This window comes from Cucumis melo, chromosome 7 (assembly GCF_025177605.1).
Source record: "Cucumis melo cultivar AY chromosome 7, USDA_Cmelo_AY_1.0, whole genome shotgun sequence".
In the NCBI taxonomy this organism is placed as follows: Eukaryota; Viridiplantae; Streptophyta; class Magnoliopsida; order Cucurbitales; family Cucurbitaceae; genus Cucumis; species Cucumis melo.
This window is the reverse complement of record NC_066863.1, coordinates 29,042,951-29,059,941: the sequence shown is the minus strand read 5'-3', so window position 1 is coordinate 29,059,941 and position 16,991 is coordinate 29,042,951. Positions and strand designations below refer to the sequence as shown.

Sequence of the window (16,991 nt, the reverse complement as noted above, 5' to 3'; positions counted from 1 at the left end):
ATTTCATTTATTGTTGTGGCCAATAATGTTGTTAAGTTGATTTTGTACTTATTGAGTTTGAGAGTAAATTATGTGAGTTCATCATAGAGGTATTCTCCATCCATCGGCAAGTCTTCTAACGTAGGGTTTGAATATTTACTTTCTTATTCTATCTCACAAAGTTCACAAATATATTTAGAAAGGTGTTAAAAGGATTGTCACAAATATATTTCATACATTGACCTAAATTATTCGAGAACTATTAGTAAAAGGTTTCTACACAGGTAGCTAGAAAGAGATAAATTTGGTACATAAACTGTAATCGAAAACTGTTTTATCTTCAAACTCAAATATTGTGTCATGTGCTTAGTACATAACACCTTGCAATGCAAAGGCATACTTGTTTAATTTAGTGTTCACTATACATTGGTACCCTACTTCTTCCTCACGACTGACATGGAAGAAATTAGTGCTTTTCTTGTACAAGTATGTAAGTAATTACAAAAAAACTATGGATAGTTTAGTTAATGTAATTTCACTCATTTGACAACGTTGAATTTCCATCAAAATAAAGAAGAAGAATTAACGTAAGATGTCATTCTACTTCCAATCAATTGAAACTGCTGCTTTCTTTCTCTTTTTTCTTTTCTGCTTGTATGGAATATGAACAGTTACTTTATATTTAAGCATCAACGATAGCTTCCTTTGTTCGCTTGTGTCGGTGTGTAAATATGTGGATATAACTATGAACAATCACTTTTCTTTTCACTTGGGTTAATAACAAAATTTTTATTTTTTAGAAAATGTTTGTAAATAATCCTATATATCAATCTTTGTCACTAAGGCAAATCACACCCAAATAAATCTATTTGGGTTTTAACCGATGTGTCAGTGGGAAGAGACCTTTTAAACTTATTCTTAAAAATTCAAGGATTAAAGTGGCAATTTTGAAACTTTAGGGACCAATTTCACATATTTCTGAAAATTCGTGATCAAACATATTTTTTTCTGAATCTTTTGTGTGAGTGGTGAGAAAAGATTTACAAAAATAAGTGCATTTTTTAGATGCATCCAAATATTTTTTTTTTTATTATCACTGGTTTCACAATTAGATAAAAGAGATTTCTTTTTCCTACAAGAACCAAATACTTGTACGACACTCCATTCGAAAGAAAAAAAAACTAATAACCCTTATTTCGGTCACCAAATAGTGTGTTTTTTGAGTCAATATATATTTTATCAAACGTTACTTTTCAAACTTAAGTAATAGTTCAAATTGAGTTTTTAGTAAAATATCAGAAGTGTAGTTTTATTCCGCATCGACGAAAAAATTAAAAAAAAGTTATGATCGACTCTTATGGGAGTATGTTTTTAGTTTTAAGTCGTGTCCCAATTCGAAACACTTAGACATGGTGTGCTAGCTTTAGTTAAATTCTTTTCGTATTTTTTACTTTAAAAAAAATGATATGAATCGTCCGTAGCTTTGAAAGGGTGTTATTGTAATCAGGGTTGGAGAGAGACCATTACGTGTGATTGCAACGATTTTATCTAAAAAATTGTAAAAAGAAAAAAAAAAGAAGTTAATTAGTTTGGTAAAAGAAATTTAAGTTTTAGTAAGAAGGCAAAGATTTGTGTTTTGGTTTTTGTCTCATTAGTGGAAATGTTTTGTTGTGGTGTGTTTCATCATATTGTATTTTTTTTTTTTTGGAGATAATGTTTCTCAATGGTCCCTTTTCCCTTTATGTATTTTTGTTTGTTTCATTCTAACGAGAGATCATTTTGTAAGGTTCCTTATGCTTCAACCCTAATCTAAAAATGTGTGGTCATCACTTTCCCAACTTCCTCTCTCAAGAGGATGACTAAAAGATAGTATAGCTACTGCGATTGAGATAAACCATCACGAAACCGTAAATGTTAATTTTTTTTTTTTTTTACGGAAACATTGCAATTAAAGTGTAGGATGTAGAATCAAACTTCTGAACTCGAAGTTAATAGTATTGTATCAGTTAAACTACACTCGTATTGATAAAATGTTATAATCTGAGACTACAATTAAAAATCAATGTTAATTGATAATTAAAGATATTAATCATCATTTAATTAGATCAGTTATGTAAGGATAATTAGTTAGTGAATTAAAGACTTTTTAATTAGGGTTATGTTTACCAAATTGTAATGCAAAGTGGTGTAATTGCAATGAAAATTTTGCATGGATCAATTTGTAATAAATATGGATTGCAAACAATATTTGATTGTTTTTTCCTTTTACCTCTTTTACTTAGAATTATAAAATTATCACACTCATTGTTAGTATATTCCATTACCGCTAGAGATAATTTGTCATAATTATAGTTATTATTGTTGTTACCTGTAACGGTTATCACTGGACTTTATCGATAACAATAATAATAACAGTAATAATAAAAATGTTAAATTCATAATTCTAATATAGTAACATTAATTATAACGATAATGGTTGGTGAGCCTCATGTTAAACTTCAAACACAATCAGGTTGTACACCCTCGATTCCTTAATTGCATTATGTTCTTTGATTACATAATTAGAAATGAATCTCACATTTATTACGATTACATAACATAAGGTAAACACACAACAAGTGTAATTATTTAAATGTGGGATACACTTTTTAAATTACCATTAATTTATTACCTTTACAGATTGGTAAACACAATCTAAGTTTAATTAATTCAATAAAAAAAAAAAACTAAATTTTGTCAAGGTTAATTGATAATACGTGTTTTATTTATATGATTTTTCATGACACGAAGAGAGTTTCATTAATTTTTTTGTTAGAGAAATTGAATCGGATGATAAAAATAAATATATAAAAAATAACTCATGGCACCTGTTATACTTAAAAGGTTTTTTTTACTCGTAGTCTTATACTAAAAAGTGAAAATAAACTAAAAAATAATTAAAACAATTTTCCATTGTATATATGTGTGTGTGATTTATTAAAAATTATATTTTACAATGAATCATTGATTAAAAATAAGTTAATACTAATTATTTAAACTAAGAATTTGGAGGGTCCATGGTCCCTCATGTTCTTCAAATAGGTTCACATGTGATGCTTCCTAAACACCCTTCAACATTTAAGGCAAATTGTACTTTGAACTTAGTTAAGCTTTCATTTATTTGGAGGATTGTGTTTTGGTTAGATATATATATCGACCATAATTCACATCTTCAAGATGGTTTCAATTTCATCGAACTATTTTCGGCTAGTTGTGTGCACTATAAATTTTTTCGTGCAATAATTTCAAATAGATTCTCTAAATATTTAAGGTGAAAGATTTGAAACTCCATACTAATCTCGTGACAAATATAAAACAACTCGATCGAGATCTTTATATAAGAACCTAAATAGTCTAGGAAAATACCTAAAAGAAACAAAGGAAATGAGAGAAAACCCAAACAATTGTAAAAAATGTTGAGAGTCGGTAGTGAAACTTCTTGAGTAAGTCATTTCATTTTTAATATGATAATAATATTTTCGATTATGAGGACATTTTCATTGCAATCGAAAAATTAAACCAAAGATACAACACAATAAAATTACAATTTTCAAAGAAGCAAAGGAGTATATAGATTTCCCGCTTGCCATATGATTATTTTCGGGCTACCCAATTTTACACTCTTAGTCGAGCAACATTTCATCTTCACGAGTTTAAGATTGTTCCTTTCAACTATTCTTACGATTTTATGGAGAAATCTTGTGATTAAGGTTAAAACTGCAGAGCTACAACAGTGATGTATGAATATTTCTCATTTTCTTCACCAACTCCAACTCTGCGCCAGACGCCAATCCGCATCAGCCGCCGGAAAACTCCATTCTCAGATTATCAAAGCTGGTTTCGACAAATCCAGCCTTCTTTCAAACACCCTTTTGGATGTATATGGCAAATGCGGTCTCATTCCACAAGCCCTCCAACTGTTCGATGAAATGCCCCACAGAGACCATGTCTCCTGGGCCTCGATTCTCACCGCCCATAATAAAGCCCTTATTCCCCGACGGACCCTTTCAATGCTTAACATCATGTTTACGAATGATGGGTTGCAGCCTGATCACTTTGTCTTCGCCTGCATTGTCAGAGCCTGCTCCAGTTTAGGGTATTTGCGGCTAGGTAAGCAAGTTCATGCTCGGTTTATGCTATCTTTTTTTTGTGATGATGAGGTAGTTAAGTCGTCTTTGATTGATATGTATACTAAATGTGGGCAACCCGATGATGCTCGGGCCGTTTTTGATTCCATATTGTTTAAGAATTCCGTTTCTTGGACTTCTATGATTTCTGGGTATGCTAGAAGTGGGAGAAAATGCGAGGCTATGGACCTTTTTCTGCAAGTTCCTGTGAGAAACTTGTTCTCTTGGACTGCTTTGATTTCGGGGTTGATTCAAAGTGGGCATGGAATTTTCTCGTTTTCTTTGTTTAATGAGATGAGGAGAGAAGGAATTGATATTGTAGACCCTTTGGTTCTTTCAAGTGTTGTTGGAGGTTGTGCAAATTTGGCTCTCCTGGAGCTTGGGAAGCAAATTCATGGCTTGGTTATAGCTCTTGGCTTTGAGTCTTGTTTGTTTATAAGTAATGCACTCGTGGATATGTATGCTAAATGTAGTGACATATTAGCAGCTAAGGATATTTTTTATAGAATGCCACGAAAGGATGTGATTTCTTGGACTTCAATCATAGTTGGGACTGCTCAACATGGCAAAGCAGAGGAGGCATTAACATTATATGATGAGATGGTTCTTTCCAGAATAAAGCCGAATGAAGTGACTTTCGTTGGATTACTTTATGCTTGCAGTCACGCCGGACTAGTTAGTAGAGGTCGCGAATTATTTAGGTCTATGACAACTGATTATAGTATCAATCCTTCTCTCCAGCACTACACATGTTTATTGGATCTCCTGAGTCGCTCCGGACACCTTGATGAGGCCGAGAATCTACTCAACGAAATACCATTTAAACCCGATGAGCCTACATGGGCATCGTTATTGAGTGCATGCAAGAGACATAATAATCTGGAAATGGGAGTTCGAATTGCTGATCGTTTGTTGGATTTAAAACCTGAAGATCCTTCAACATACATACTCTTATCAAATGTTTATGCTGGAGCTGAAATGTGGGAAAGTGTTTCAAAGGTGAGAAAGCTGATGAATTCTATGGAAGTAAGAAAGAAACCAGGTTATAGTAGTATCGACTTTGGAAAGGATAGCCAAGTATTTCATGCTGGGGAGAGTTGTGATCATCCTATGAAGAATGAGATTTTCAATCTACTGAAGGATTTGGATGCAGAAATGAGAAAAAGAGGCTATGTTCCTAACACTAGCTTTGTTTTGTATGACATAGAGCAACAAGAGAAGGAAAAGCAGCTATTTTGGCACAGTGAGAGATTGGCTGTGGCTTATGGACTTCTCAAGGCTGTTCCTGGGACGATTATTCGAATAGTGAAAAATCTTCGCATTTGTGGAGATTGTCATAATGTTTTGAAATTTATTAGTGATATTGTGAAAAGAGAAATTGTGGTCCGCGACGCCACAAGATATCATCATTTCAAGGAAGGAAAATGTTCTTGCAATGATTTCTGGTGACTCTAGGTAATTTCGCGGGATCCTCTTCTACTTATCTCAAAAATTCTTTGCCCAAAAAGGTACGAAATGAAGTTCTTCTACGCACTTTTATGTATTCTGGGTCTGTGGGGTGGGGGGTTACCAAGCCATATTGCTAACAGAAGTAGAGAAATTACCAAATCATGTTAGTAACTTAGAATTTCTTTGCATATTTTGTTGTTCCTTTGAAGCCAAATCATCCATAAAACAGCTTGAATTCTTCTAAAGGACTTTTGCCTTTCCCTTCAACCACTGACCTTTAAAGGCTCATATTGTAAATTCTGCATTAAGGAAGCCAACATTTAGCCACAATCAAATTAATAAAGCCTGATAACTTGAAGGATTCATATAAAGGATGAGATTTTCACATCTGAGGGAGATAAATTAAGAAATGAGAAGAAGCTGCCGATCCTAATAGTACTTATATTTGGCAAACTGGAGACGAAAGACCATGCTCTCGACCGTACTAACATTCGAGGATTACTAATCAATGAACCCTTCAAGCCACTTTGACATGATGTGAATCCTATCAAGAAGAGGAAAAATAGCACCTTTGGCATAGTCAAAACTGGATTTGTTATATGGAGTATTCACTCGAATGTACGCAGGAAGATGCTTGATTTAAGATGTGTTTGGTAGTAGTTTTAGAATTTTGATTTTGGTTCAAACCACAGTTTAAAATGTATTTGATATTATATTTATAAATCATAATTTTTTTTATTTAGTTTAATTCTGCATTTTAAAATTTCATATTTAAAAAACTTGATACAATGAAAATATAAAAATATTGTTAGTTCAAAATTTGTATTGAATTGCATGAAGTAAACCACAATGTTTTCCAACTAAATAGTAGTAAAATTAAGCAATTTTTTAAAATAACTAAACTCGCCATATTCACAAATATGAAATAATAAGTTTTTTTTTTTTTTAAACCATTGTTTGGTATCATAACATTTGTTTAACTTCAATTTTAATGTATATGAGGACAGTAGAATAAGATAATCAAGAAATTAAGAAAGGTTAACGGCGAGCTTGAGTGTAGCAAACATGAGATGCACGATGCTGCAAAATTAGAGGAAATTAGAGCTTGGGTGTCTTATAGTCTCGGGCCAAAGGGACCCTCGAAAAGAGAGAGTGGTGATGAGGCAAACCTAATCTTCTAACACAATGATTCAAGCTTTTGTTAAAGCAAGAACTCTTAAAAGAAACTAACACATTTTATGCAAGATTTGGATCAACCAAAACATAAGACTAGAATATATTATCTCTTAAGATAAAAAATCTAGAAGAAAGGTTCGAAAATCTTGTTCTAAATCGATTCACTCGACAATAAACCTAATCAAGGTTAGATTAATAGTTCAAATGCATTATGTCGTAAAATTTAGAAATTGAAATAATTGATGCTCAAATTTCCAAAGGAACGTCTCAAACAAGAGAGTTCATGTTTCAATAAAAAGTGAATCACATTTGATAGGATAAAAGACTTTATATATTTTTTTAGGGATTGTAATTTATTTAATCTAAAGAAATCAAAAGTCAAAATAAAACATTAAAGAAACAAATCTATCTTCTTAGTGTTTATCTTTTCAACCACCATCTTTAATATATCTCAATTAAAGAAAACAGTCTCTATCGTTTCAACTACCATCTTTAATGTATCTCAATTAAAGAAGCGTCTCCATCATCTCAATCACCATCTTTAATATATATTTTTTTAAAAGCACTAACTAGGCACGAAAATAATATAAATTGAAATTACAATGAAGATGTTACGAGAACTAATAATACCCCATGGTTTACTTCAATCGATCAAACATTGACTTTCAACACAGAAAATGGTCCTTCCTCTCTTGGATCAACATGTTGCATACTGACCCTATACAATCTTATAAGTGAAAGAAAAAATGATCGTTGAATCTTTGCTATCTTAAGTCGTGTAAAAAGTCCAACTAAAACATGTAGAATGTCATAATTCTTAACAAAAGCCTGACAAGAAATTTGAGCCTAACAATCGATGATCATATCCTTTAATACGTCTCCATGATCATTGCTCTTTCAACAGGCTTTACAAAAAGTCCATGGGTGAGTGTTGCTTTCATGTTAATACGAACAGCAGTCGACATATTTTTCCAATATTAGATTACCCTTTTCAGTTATTTAAACTACGCATCTCCAAAGTCAAATTATCAACGGCAATGCATCTATTTTTACTTCAACTAACATTCTAAGATGCAATCCAAAGTATTGAGAATTCTTAAAAATGAAACGATGGAAAGTATAGAACTAAGTATGTAATTTTAACCCATTTTTCATATAATACTCCCATAAAGAGACAAGTCAAAAACATCAAATTGAGGGGTTGGGAGGTAAAATGATGTGATAAATACAGCTACAGAAACATGGTGAGATTGCATGATCAAACACACAAAAAACATTTGTTGATCTTTAGTAAGGTTGGTGTCTATTTTTCCTCCGACCACCAGGCGATTTGATAACTAGTGTGCTTGAAATCCAGGATCGATTCATTTCATGAGAATCATCTGAAGACCAACAACATAAACGCCCATCTTCGCCACCTGTCCATCCAAACACACCTTGGCTCTGTGAAAATCCACCCAATATGTTTGTCGTGGGCAAGACACTTCTAACGACGCCAATGTGGCCACCCTCAAGGACAACGTCTGGTGATTCGATTGCATTTTTCCCGTTACAAAGGTTGATTGGGAAGTACCCTACGGTGCCATCGTTGGTACCCCCCGAGGACCCACAATCTACAGCCTTCTTTTGAGTAGTGACAATCAACTAAATAATCAACCTGCCAAAGAAGGAAGGAAATTGGTATAACATGTATGCACCGCCGGCTGTATCTAGTCTATGTATTGATGGGGTGGTTATATCTAGTCTGTATTATCTATTATCTCAAGACACTAGAAATAGTTACTTGTTTCCTTTCTGTTTTAATGATCACCCAGTAAGGTAGTATTACTGAAATCAGCAAATCTCAAGCAGAACCACAACTATGCCAAGGACAAAAGGCTATCAATTTTAATAAACATGGTTACAATTCCGGATAAACTTTCCATTTGGACTGCACGACTTGATGGAAAGCTAGAATTGATTCGTCATGAAATAGTTCTTTGCAGAGTAAAATATCTTCAAAAGTAGTTAGAGATTCTTCTCCAATACAAAAAACAGCTTGGCGGTGCTCATTCCGTCATTTCTGGAACAAAGTAAAAGCTATAGCAGCTGATTTGAAGGCCCTCCCTAATTTTCTCAACTTCCTCAAAATGATAGCAAAAGTTCATAACAGTCACTTACGATAGGGGTGAATTTTTTTAGGTATGTGAAAAGTTCTTGGGCATGGTTGTTCTCTTTATGGGCATATTTGCTGTTTTTAATTTTTTTTTTCACTCCCTTTGGATGTTTGTATCTATTAAACTTTTAACCACTTTCAACTTTTGGTATACCAATGAGAAGTTTCTTGTTCAAACAAAATAAACACGGTTCAGTTTTGATATCCTTACTTTAAATAAAATATCAAGACAGAAGCATCTTAGGGGGAGTTCCCACGCTTGTTAATTCAATGTAAATAACCTTTTAAATTATAATCAAACTCTTTCTGTCGACTTCATTCTATGAATTTTTTTTTCGTTAAGTACAAATCATTACTGAGTGAATGTAGAAGAAGGGTGCATAGGTTCACTGATTCATGAAAAAAAGATGTGATAGAAGAACTCACATGACCCATTATCCAACTGTTGGAAGCTAGTGTGCGAGCATCTGTGATATCTGCTTCATTTCTCCCATCTGTCCAGTCCCATAAGCTACCATTGGCCATTTATTTAAAACTTCAGCATTAGATAAATAGAAAAGTAACTCGAAAGATAAATTTTCCATCTGTGTAACGGAAAGAAAATGAGACAGCTGTTGGAAAATTCAAAATAAGGATGCACTAGTATCACAATGGCTAAAAAATTTGCAATCAAGAAAGAATAGTGAATCCTCAAACAGAGGGAAGAAATAGCTACACTTTCATTGTCATAGTTGAGCTGGTGGTGTTTAGAAAAGAAGATTGGTACCTCAAAGTTTCAATGTGAGTCAAGCACCACAACTTTCTATAATTTTCTCCATAAAATCCAATCTTACCAACTGAAGTTCCCACATTAATGACCTACATGATCATTAGGGTAGCTCGAATCAAATATCTGTAGAATTGAGTTTGAATACCCATTGAAAAAATTTGTTACTAAGAATTTAAGTTAAAATCAAATAATATAACAAGGACAACCAAACTTCAACAGCGAAAACACTTAGGCATCATGGTAGAGTAGAGGAATAGTCAAACAGAACACGGTACAGATTTTTAGTTTTTAAAATTTGTATCCCGCGCGTGTGTGTAGGAGGTACAATAAACAAAATTATGCTGACTCATCCCATTAAAATAGAGACATTAAATGGCCGTATGGATTAGTCACCATGAAGAATTCCAATATGCTGTAGGCTATAACATTCTAAATTTTCAAGCAAAGCACGTGCACCTAAAACAAGAGGAACCTATCCGATGCAATTCAGTTCAGTCAGAAGAGTATCTATGCAAATAACATAGAGATAATAATGGCTCCTTACAGAATCCATATGATCATCATCATCAATATCCCCATTAGTGTCAAATATACAAACCAACCCATCCACGGAAGCAGAAGCAAGCTTGCCTTGATGGCCCGGAACAAAGTGAACCTATTAACAAAAGTGAAATTAGATGAGAAGAATTGCATGCACTAACAAGATTATATCGGAAGGAAAATATATAACAAAATTGAAATCCTAAGGAGAGGGAGTATAAAAGAAAGGTAAATTTAAGCAAAGTTATGACCACATATTTTAAATTATATCTAACACTTTATCATAAGAAACCAGAAGTATAAATAAGACAGAACGAGCATAACATGATAAAAGGAACGCAAAATAGGACAAAGCCTTAATTGCCATAAAATGCAGCATTTAATTCTTTTCTATAGCCACCAAAACATTCGTACCAAAGTTTTTACTTTCCAACATGTTTTCAAAGAAAATCAAAAGCATTTGTTACGTCTCTAAGTATTATATATTTGAAAATTTTCCATCCAATTTTAATACAGTGCTTGTGGCACCATCATGGAAATCACCCTTCTCCTGATCGTTTTTATGGTAGTCAATAACTTGAGTATTATTGCTATACAAACAAATCGATGTTACATACTATTTGTATGCAAAGTTAACAATCAAACCAATTTCCTAGCAAGAATCTGAGCCATGTTTTTATAATGTCTTTGGGGTAAACAAAGCAGTAGTTTGGAGAAATGCATCGTCCTTCTAATGAAGACAGAAAACATTTTTCAATTTTGAGGAAAAATCTTTTACAGAAAATCCCAAATGGAAAAAACATACACATGTTGAACCATACCACCGCAACCACATCTTAGTTTAATTTGAGCAGGTACACATTAAACTCTATTAAATTAGAGCAAGTACTGAATATTATCAAAATTATATCATGGGCAATCTCCAGTGGTAATCACCATATACAAGGCACATTGCACAAGCATCAGGAAGAACCTGAGTGACATCTTCCACATGAGAGTCCTCCAAGCATGCGACTTGCTTTCTGTTCCTCCAATCCCAAAAGAGAATCTGAGTAACATCATCGTGTAAGTACAATTATATCACAAGAATTTTCTTCCCTAATGACTCTAGACTCGTCAATTGAAATATCTCATACTTTTAAATTCCTCTATAAATTAATGGTTAAACTATAAATTTGGTCCTTGAACTTGCATGCTTCGATAGTAAATCTTCGATTTTTTGTCGAATAGGTTTATGAACTTTAAAATGTGTGTAGTAAGTCTTTGCATAACTATGACAAAAGTAACGTGTTTGCCAAATTAAACCCACCTGAGATTTACAACCCGCAGCAAGAAGACTCGTATTTGATCCTCCATAGGCAAAGCTGAAGATCTCCTGAGAAGGGCCAGCACTAATGGATGAAACCTGCAATTGCAGCAGACGAGAGGAGCGTGACCCAAATTCCCAGACGAAAAAATGAATAAAAAGTAATAACCAGAGACAAAAAAACAAACCTGCTGAAAAGTCCGGATATCCCAAGATTTGATAGTTCCATCAGAAGAACAAGAATGCAAAACATGAGGGGTTGAGGGAACAGAGAAGGAAATTTGATTAATTGTTCCAGTGTGACCTCTGCACTCTCCATAGTACTGACCAGTGACTGGCGAGTATAGCTTCACAACATTGGAAGATAACGACACCGCCATTGACGTCCAATCCACACTTCAAAAAGGAACAAAGAACAAAACCCTTCATTACCCAGACAAAAATTAAAAACGACAGACCCGGTTGGAAAATAAAATTCTTACTTGGGGGCGATATGAAAAACGTAATCATCACCGAAGTTGGTTTGAATGGAATTCTTGAGTCCAAAGCGCTTGAAGGAGCTGGAATTTGAAGTGGAATCAGCATTGACGTGATCCTCGACATCCATATCAATGGATTCCATTCTCTTACTTCTCTTCTCTGTGTACGCTTGAAAACAGAGCAAAATTAGGAACAAGTTGGTGAAGAAAGTATAGAAATCGGGTGAAGGGTTTTAGGGTTTAGATGAAAATCAATGGGTAAACTGAACCAACCGTTGGAGCCGGAGGCGCGCCACTGAAATCTTCCAACCAGTTCGCTCCAATTGATTAACTGTTAGGGTTACAACAACTAACGACGTCGTTTTCAAGATTTTCCAATTCCATAGTCAAGAATAAATGCTAATCATATTGAAAAATGATATTTTGATAATCGTTGCGTTAAACCCTTCAATTCAATTCTATTTTATTAGAATGTGGAAAACTATCATTCAAAAATACTCCTTCTTTTCTCAATTTCAATGAACAAACGGAAATAAGAATGATGAAAACAAACATTATTCTATCATTTTTATACCATTTTAAGAATGATTACGTATAGTCTTGACTATATCTATATTCATGCAGTCCATCGTTTATTATATTATAAGATCGGACCATGAAATAGTAACTTTTACTTCATAACATCATTTACGTTATAAAACTGACTATTTTGAATTCGATGACACATGTAATTCAATCTTAATTACATTTTGGCGACGGTAGTTCAACAAATCTTCCATTTTAGGGGTAAGACTTGCTAGATGACTGGAAACATAGCGTACAAGATAAAATTCACTCATACTCGTTTCTAGGAATATTAAAGAAGTTGTTTTCGTAAGTGCTGACTTCATAAGTTAAACAAAAGGTCTCATCCTCTCACTGGTCCAATAGACATTCAATTTATTGGTTCAATTTTACATTAGACGACAGATGTAACAAGATTACATATAAGATTGATTTTATAGAAACGTAACCTCATGTCTATAATGAATCCTACGATGCTTTATTGATTTTAAGATCGAAGTTTAAAAAAAAAAAAGTTTTTCTCGTCTAAAATTAAATTTATAATTTATATTTGGTGATACTATTTCACTATTTCGCATTTAAATTTTAAATTTATCAAACAACTCTCCATATTCGAGCTGATTTTCTAAATCACGTTTTACGGTAATTATTATTTTAAAATTTTCAAACTAAGGCTAAGTATTCCTTCTACGAGACTATGAGATAAAATATATTCACTTACTTTTAAAATATATCTATAAATATGAAAATATTCTTGGTTGTTACAATTCATTAATTGGGTTTATTCTTAAAAAGTAAAAAAAGTTGGAAGCACTCTCCTCACTTGGGCTGCATGCATTGCCCCCCATCAAGGCCCAACTGATATGGGCTACTGGCCCAAATAACTTGTAATTCCACTCTCTACCCAATTTTACAAAGTATATATTTTTTAATACGTGCATTTAATCTCTAAATTTTAGAAATATATATATATATATATATATATATATATATATATTTTTTTTCTTTTGTATGTTCTTGAGTTTTCAAAATATAATTTTTCAATCCATAATTTTTTAAACTAGAAGTAATTTTTCTTTGAATTTTTAAAATTAATTATATAATATTTCAAATTAAAAAGATAGTTTTAGGGAAATATTTTTTCTAGAAATTATTCTACTAATTCTAAGTGTCATATGACTCTTTAAAATAAAAAATATAAAATTACTTGAATGACCAATTAAATTAATTTTTAAAAGAAAAATGTAAATTTTAGGACTAAAAATACATACCATTAATATTTTTCAAAACTTCAAAGCTATAAAAGGATAAAGTACTTTTTTCCCATAACTTTTATGTTTGTCTTTTACGATGAATGTCTACTAAACTATTTAATATTTTTCTCCCCCTTTTGTCCTTATTTCTATATCGAATTCAAAATATGAAAATTTAGATTAAATTATAATTTTACCAACATGATCATAAGTTTAGAGACTTATTAACTACCTTTTAAAATTTAGTAGTAGTGAATTGTACTAACTAATATTAATTTTTGAGAGAAATCATATAAACCACAAAAAATTTTATAAAATTAATTATTATAAAAATTATGAGAAATGTGAGAAATCAAGAGTCAACTATTTAAATGGATATCACAAAATTCCATTGAAAATTTTTCTTTTAACGATACATTCAATAAATTTTATTTATGTCTTGTAACAATTATTAGTATTAACCTATTATCTAATAATAACTATTAAATTCTTGTACTCAATTTAATTTTTATACTTTATATTTTAACTATTTTTTAATTAGATTTATTTAAGTAAAAATCTTTGTACGATAGAGGCAAATATTTTGTTACATATTTTGGATAAACTATAGAAGAAAGAGAGACAAGAAAAGGAAAAAAGACTACCACATATGTTTCGCTATATATATATATATATATATATATATTGAAAGAATATGATTCAATTCCTTACATGTGACATTTTGGAAAAGAGAGCGTGAGGTGTCATAAGTTTGGCCAATAGATATACCAAACCAAAGTGAGTAGTTGCATCGTGTGGTCATCAAAAGTTACCCAACTTTTTTGTTTCTGTCTCTTATGATCCACATAAAATGTATTTTTATTATTATTACATCTATTTAAAATGTCAAAAAATTTGAAAATATTTTTAAATATTACAAAATTTCAGTGGTAGTAGTATATCAGTGTCTATCTGTTATCTATATCACTTATCAACAGTGATATTTTACGGTATTAAAACAACCATAGCAAAAATGTGATTGTGTGATCTGATTTTAAGAGGAAGAAAAAAGAGTTGTCTTAGTGGATGTGTATTTTTTTTTTTTTTTACTGAAAATGTATTGGTATAATGATTTTAAGTGTGACAATGTTGTTGACAATTAAAAAATTACTGTAAATACTTGGACTAAATTATATTTAGAGAGAAATAAGTCAAACATGTGTGGAAGTAAAATTATAGTAAAATAAAACAAACAAATTTTCGGTATTAGTTTTACTGATAGAACGTTGTTCCACTTAATCAAAACAACGTGATTATTTGTTGACGTCCCTCTCTTTCATTAAATATTTCACTTCGTAGACGTAATCTAATAAGAAAAAAAGACATGTATTTAATTGCAACTTGTTTGAATCCAAGTCAACTTTGAAGTTGAATTTAGTTTCTATTTCTTTAATCCAATTTGCTCACGTTAATGTAAACCATACAAGGAAATTGGTCCTTTTGTCGCACGACATATGTATGAACTTGACTATTTCACCATTTGATAGCTTCTTCATAACTCACATCAACATTTCTCATTTTTTTTTTTTTAAAAAAAAAGAAACAAGTCTTCGTTTTCAAAATTTAAAACATAAATAAAATAACGAAAATTTATTACATTATTTTTTTCAGTACAATTGAGATGGAAAATTTAAACTAAGCAGATAATTATTTATTTATTATTGACTTATACAGTGTATAACCAAAGTCTAAAAATAAAATATAAGATAAAAGGTTACATTGTACATTAATTTAAAATCCAATCTTCATGTAAAAAAAAAAATTTCAATTTAAACTAAAAATGTTATAAAATATAAAAAATAATTACCTAATATATTTTTAGATATTTAAAAAAAATACGAAAAATTAAATTTTCTTTACAATTTCTCATGTTTTTATATATATATATATATATATATATATATATATATATATGGAAAGGTGGATTTTGGAAATAAGGAGGTGAGGTGTCATATTTTTGGCCAATGAATCTACCAAACAAAAGTGGGTGTATGGATTCTGGTCATCAAAAGTTACAATAACCTTTTTTAAAAAGGAAAGAAAAAGAAAGGGAAACAAAAAGTACACAAAAAGTAGATGAAAGCAGGGCATTTTATTCATTTATTTTACTATAACCAAAATTGTCCATTGGGTTGATTTTTCAATTAAAAGATTATCCTAAATACCACCACTAATTTTTATTTAAGGAAATTAAATATATTGATTTCACGTTGTTACCGTCAATTGAAATTTAAATTTTGATCAAAGAAAAACATGCAACAATGTCAAATTTATGATTTAAAGAAGAAAAGACTTACAAAAGAAAAATGAATCGTATATGATAAGTATGAATTTTCTAATCTTATACGAGTTAGTTATCTCTCGAGTAAATTGGACCAATGACCTCATTATTGACTGAGCACAAGAAGGTTGTTTTTGGTTTTTGACCGAAATCATTGTATTCTCAAACCCTAATTAAGTCATAGCTAGTACGATTTATACCTCATATGAAGGTCACTCCTAACCTCATCATTAGCCAAGCACGAGAACGTTAGATCATTTTGGCTCAAAACTCAATTTGTCCTTTTCATTAAACCCATTTCATCCTCTCGACTAAGTTGTTTTCTTCATTATGTCTTTTTTATCATTTAGCTCAAAAATCACCTGTAACATCCAAATTCATTAGTTTGTTCTTTGAGAAAGTTAATTCTCCGAATCTTACAAATATTATTTTCAATATTCTTTTTGGATATTTTCAAATATATAGTCAAAAAAAAAAATAGTAAAAATTATTTATAAAATACAATAAAATTTATCAAATTATTTATAATTTACTATATATTCTTTTACAGTGGTTTTAATTTTTTTCTTCCTATCCACATAAGTTCTATTTTTCAAAATTTACTCTCATGTTTCAATATTATCAAATTACATTTGAAATTTAAATAAAACGATGTTAACGTTCACAATTTTGACAATTTGAAAGGTTAAAATTTAAATAAAAAGATTTGTTATTTTGAGAAAAGAAAATCGTAATTTTGAGAAAGTACTGAAAGAGACAATGATAAGGTTTGCTGTGCGTCATGAAAAGTGAGATCATGTTTGATGCCACATAGCAAAGTTGCGTTACCTGGCGG

The 16,991-nt window shown here is 31.3% G+C and overlaps 2 protein-coding genes across 2 annotated transcripts; one reads left to right on the top strand and one right to left on the bottom strand.

Annotated features, from left to right (window-relative positions):
• Window positions 1-3,549: 3,549 nt before the first annotated feature.
• Window positions 3,550-6,357, top strand: LOC103494781 (pentatricopeptide repeat-containing protein At4g14050, mitochondrial). Its single transcript, XM_008456136.3, has one exon. It carries the CDS (start codon window positions 3,759-3,761, stop codon window positions 5,592-5,594), a length of 1,836 nt encoding a protein of 611 aa, XP_008454358.2. The 5' UTR covers window positions 3,550-3,758; the 3' UTR covers window positions 5,595-6,357.
• A 1,547-nt stretch (window positions 6,358-7,904) lies between these two features.
• LOC103494779 (WD repeat-containing protein GTS1) lies at window positions 7,905-12,429 on the bottom strand. Its single transcript, XM_008456134.3, is given in 10 exon segments — window positions 7,905-8,369; window positions 8,371-8,427; window positions 9,352-9,436; window positions 9,692-9,783; window positions 10,239-10,349; window positions 11,208-11,282; window positions 11,544-11,639; window positions 11,729-11,936; window positions 12,023-12,179; window positions 12,293-12,429. Coding segments are annotated over 9 exon segments (1,176 nt in total). The 5' UTR covers window positions 12,163-12,179; window positions 12,293-12,429; the 3' UTR covers window positions 7,905-8,057.
• Between the last annotated feature and the right edge of the window lie 4,562 nt (window positions 12,430-16,991).

Bases quoted from the DNA above. Each gene is read 5' to 3' on its own strand.
- LOC103494781 (XM_008456136.3), top strand. From the start codon at position 3,759: ATGAATATTTCTCATTTTCTTCACCAACTCCAACTCTGCGCCAGACGC.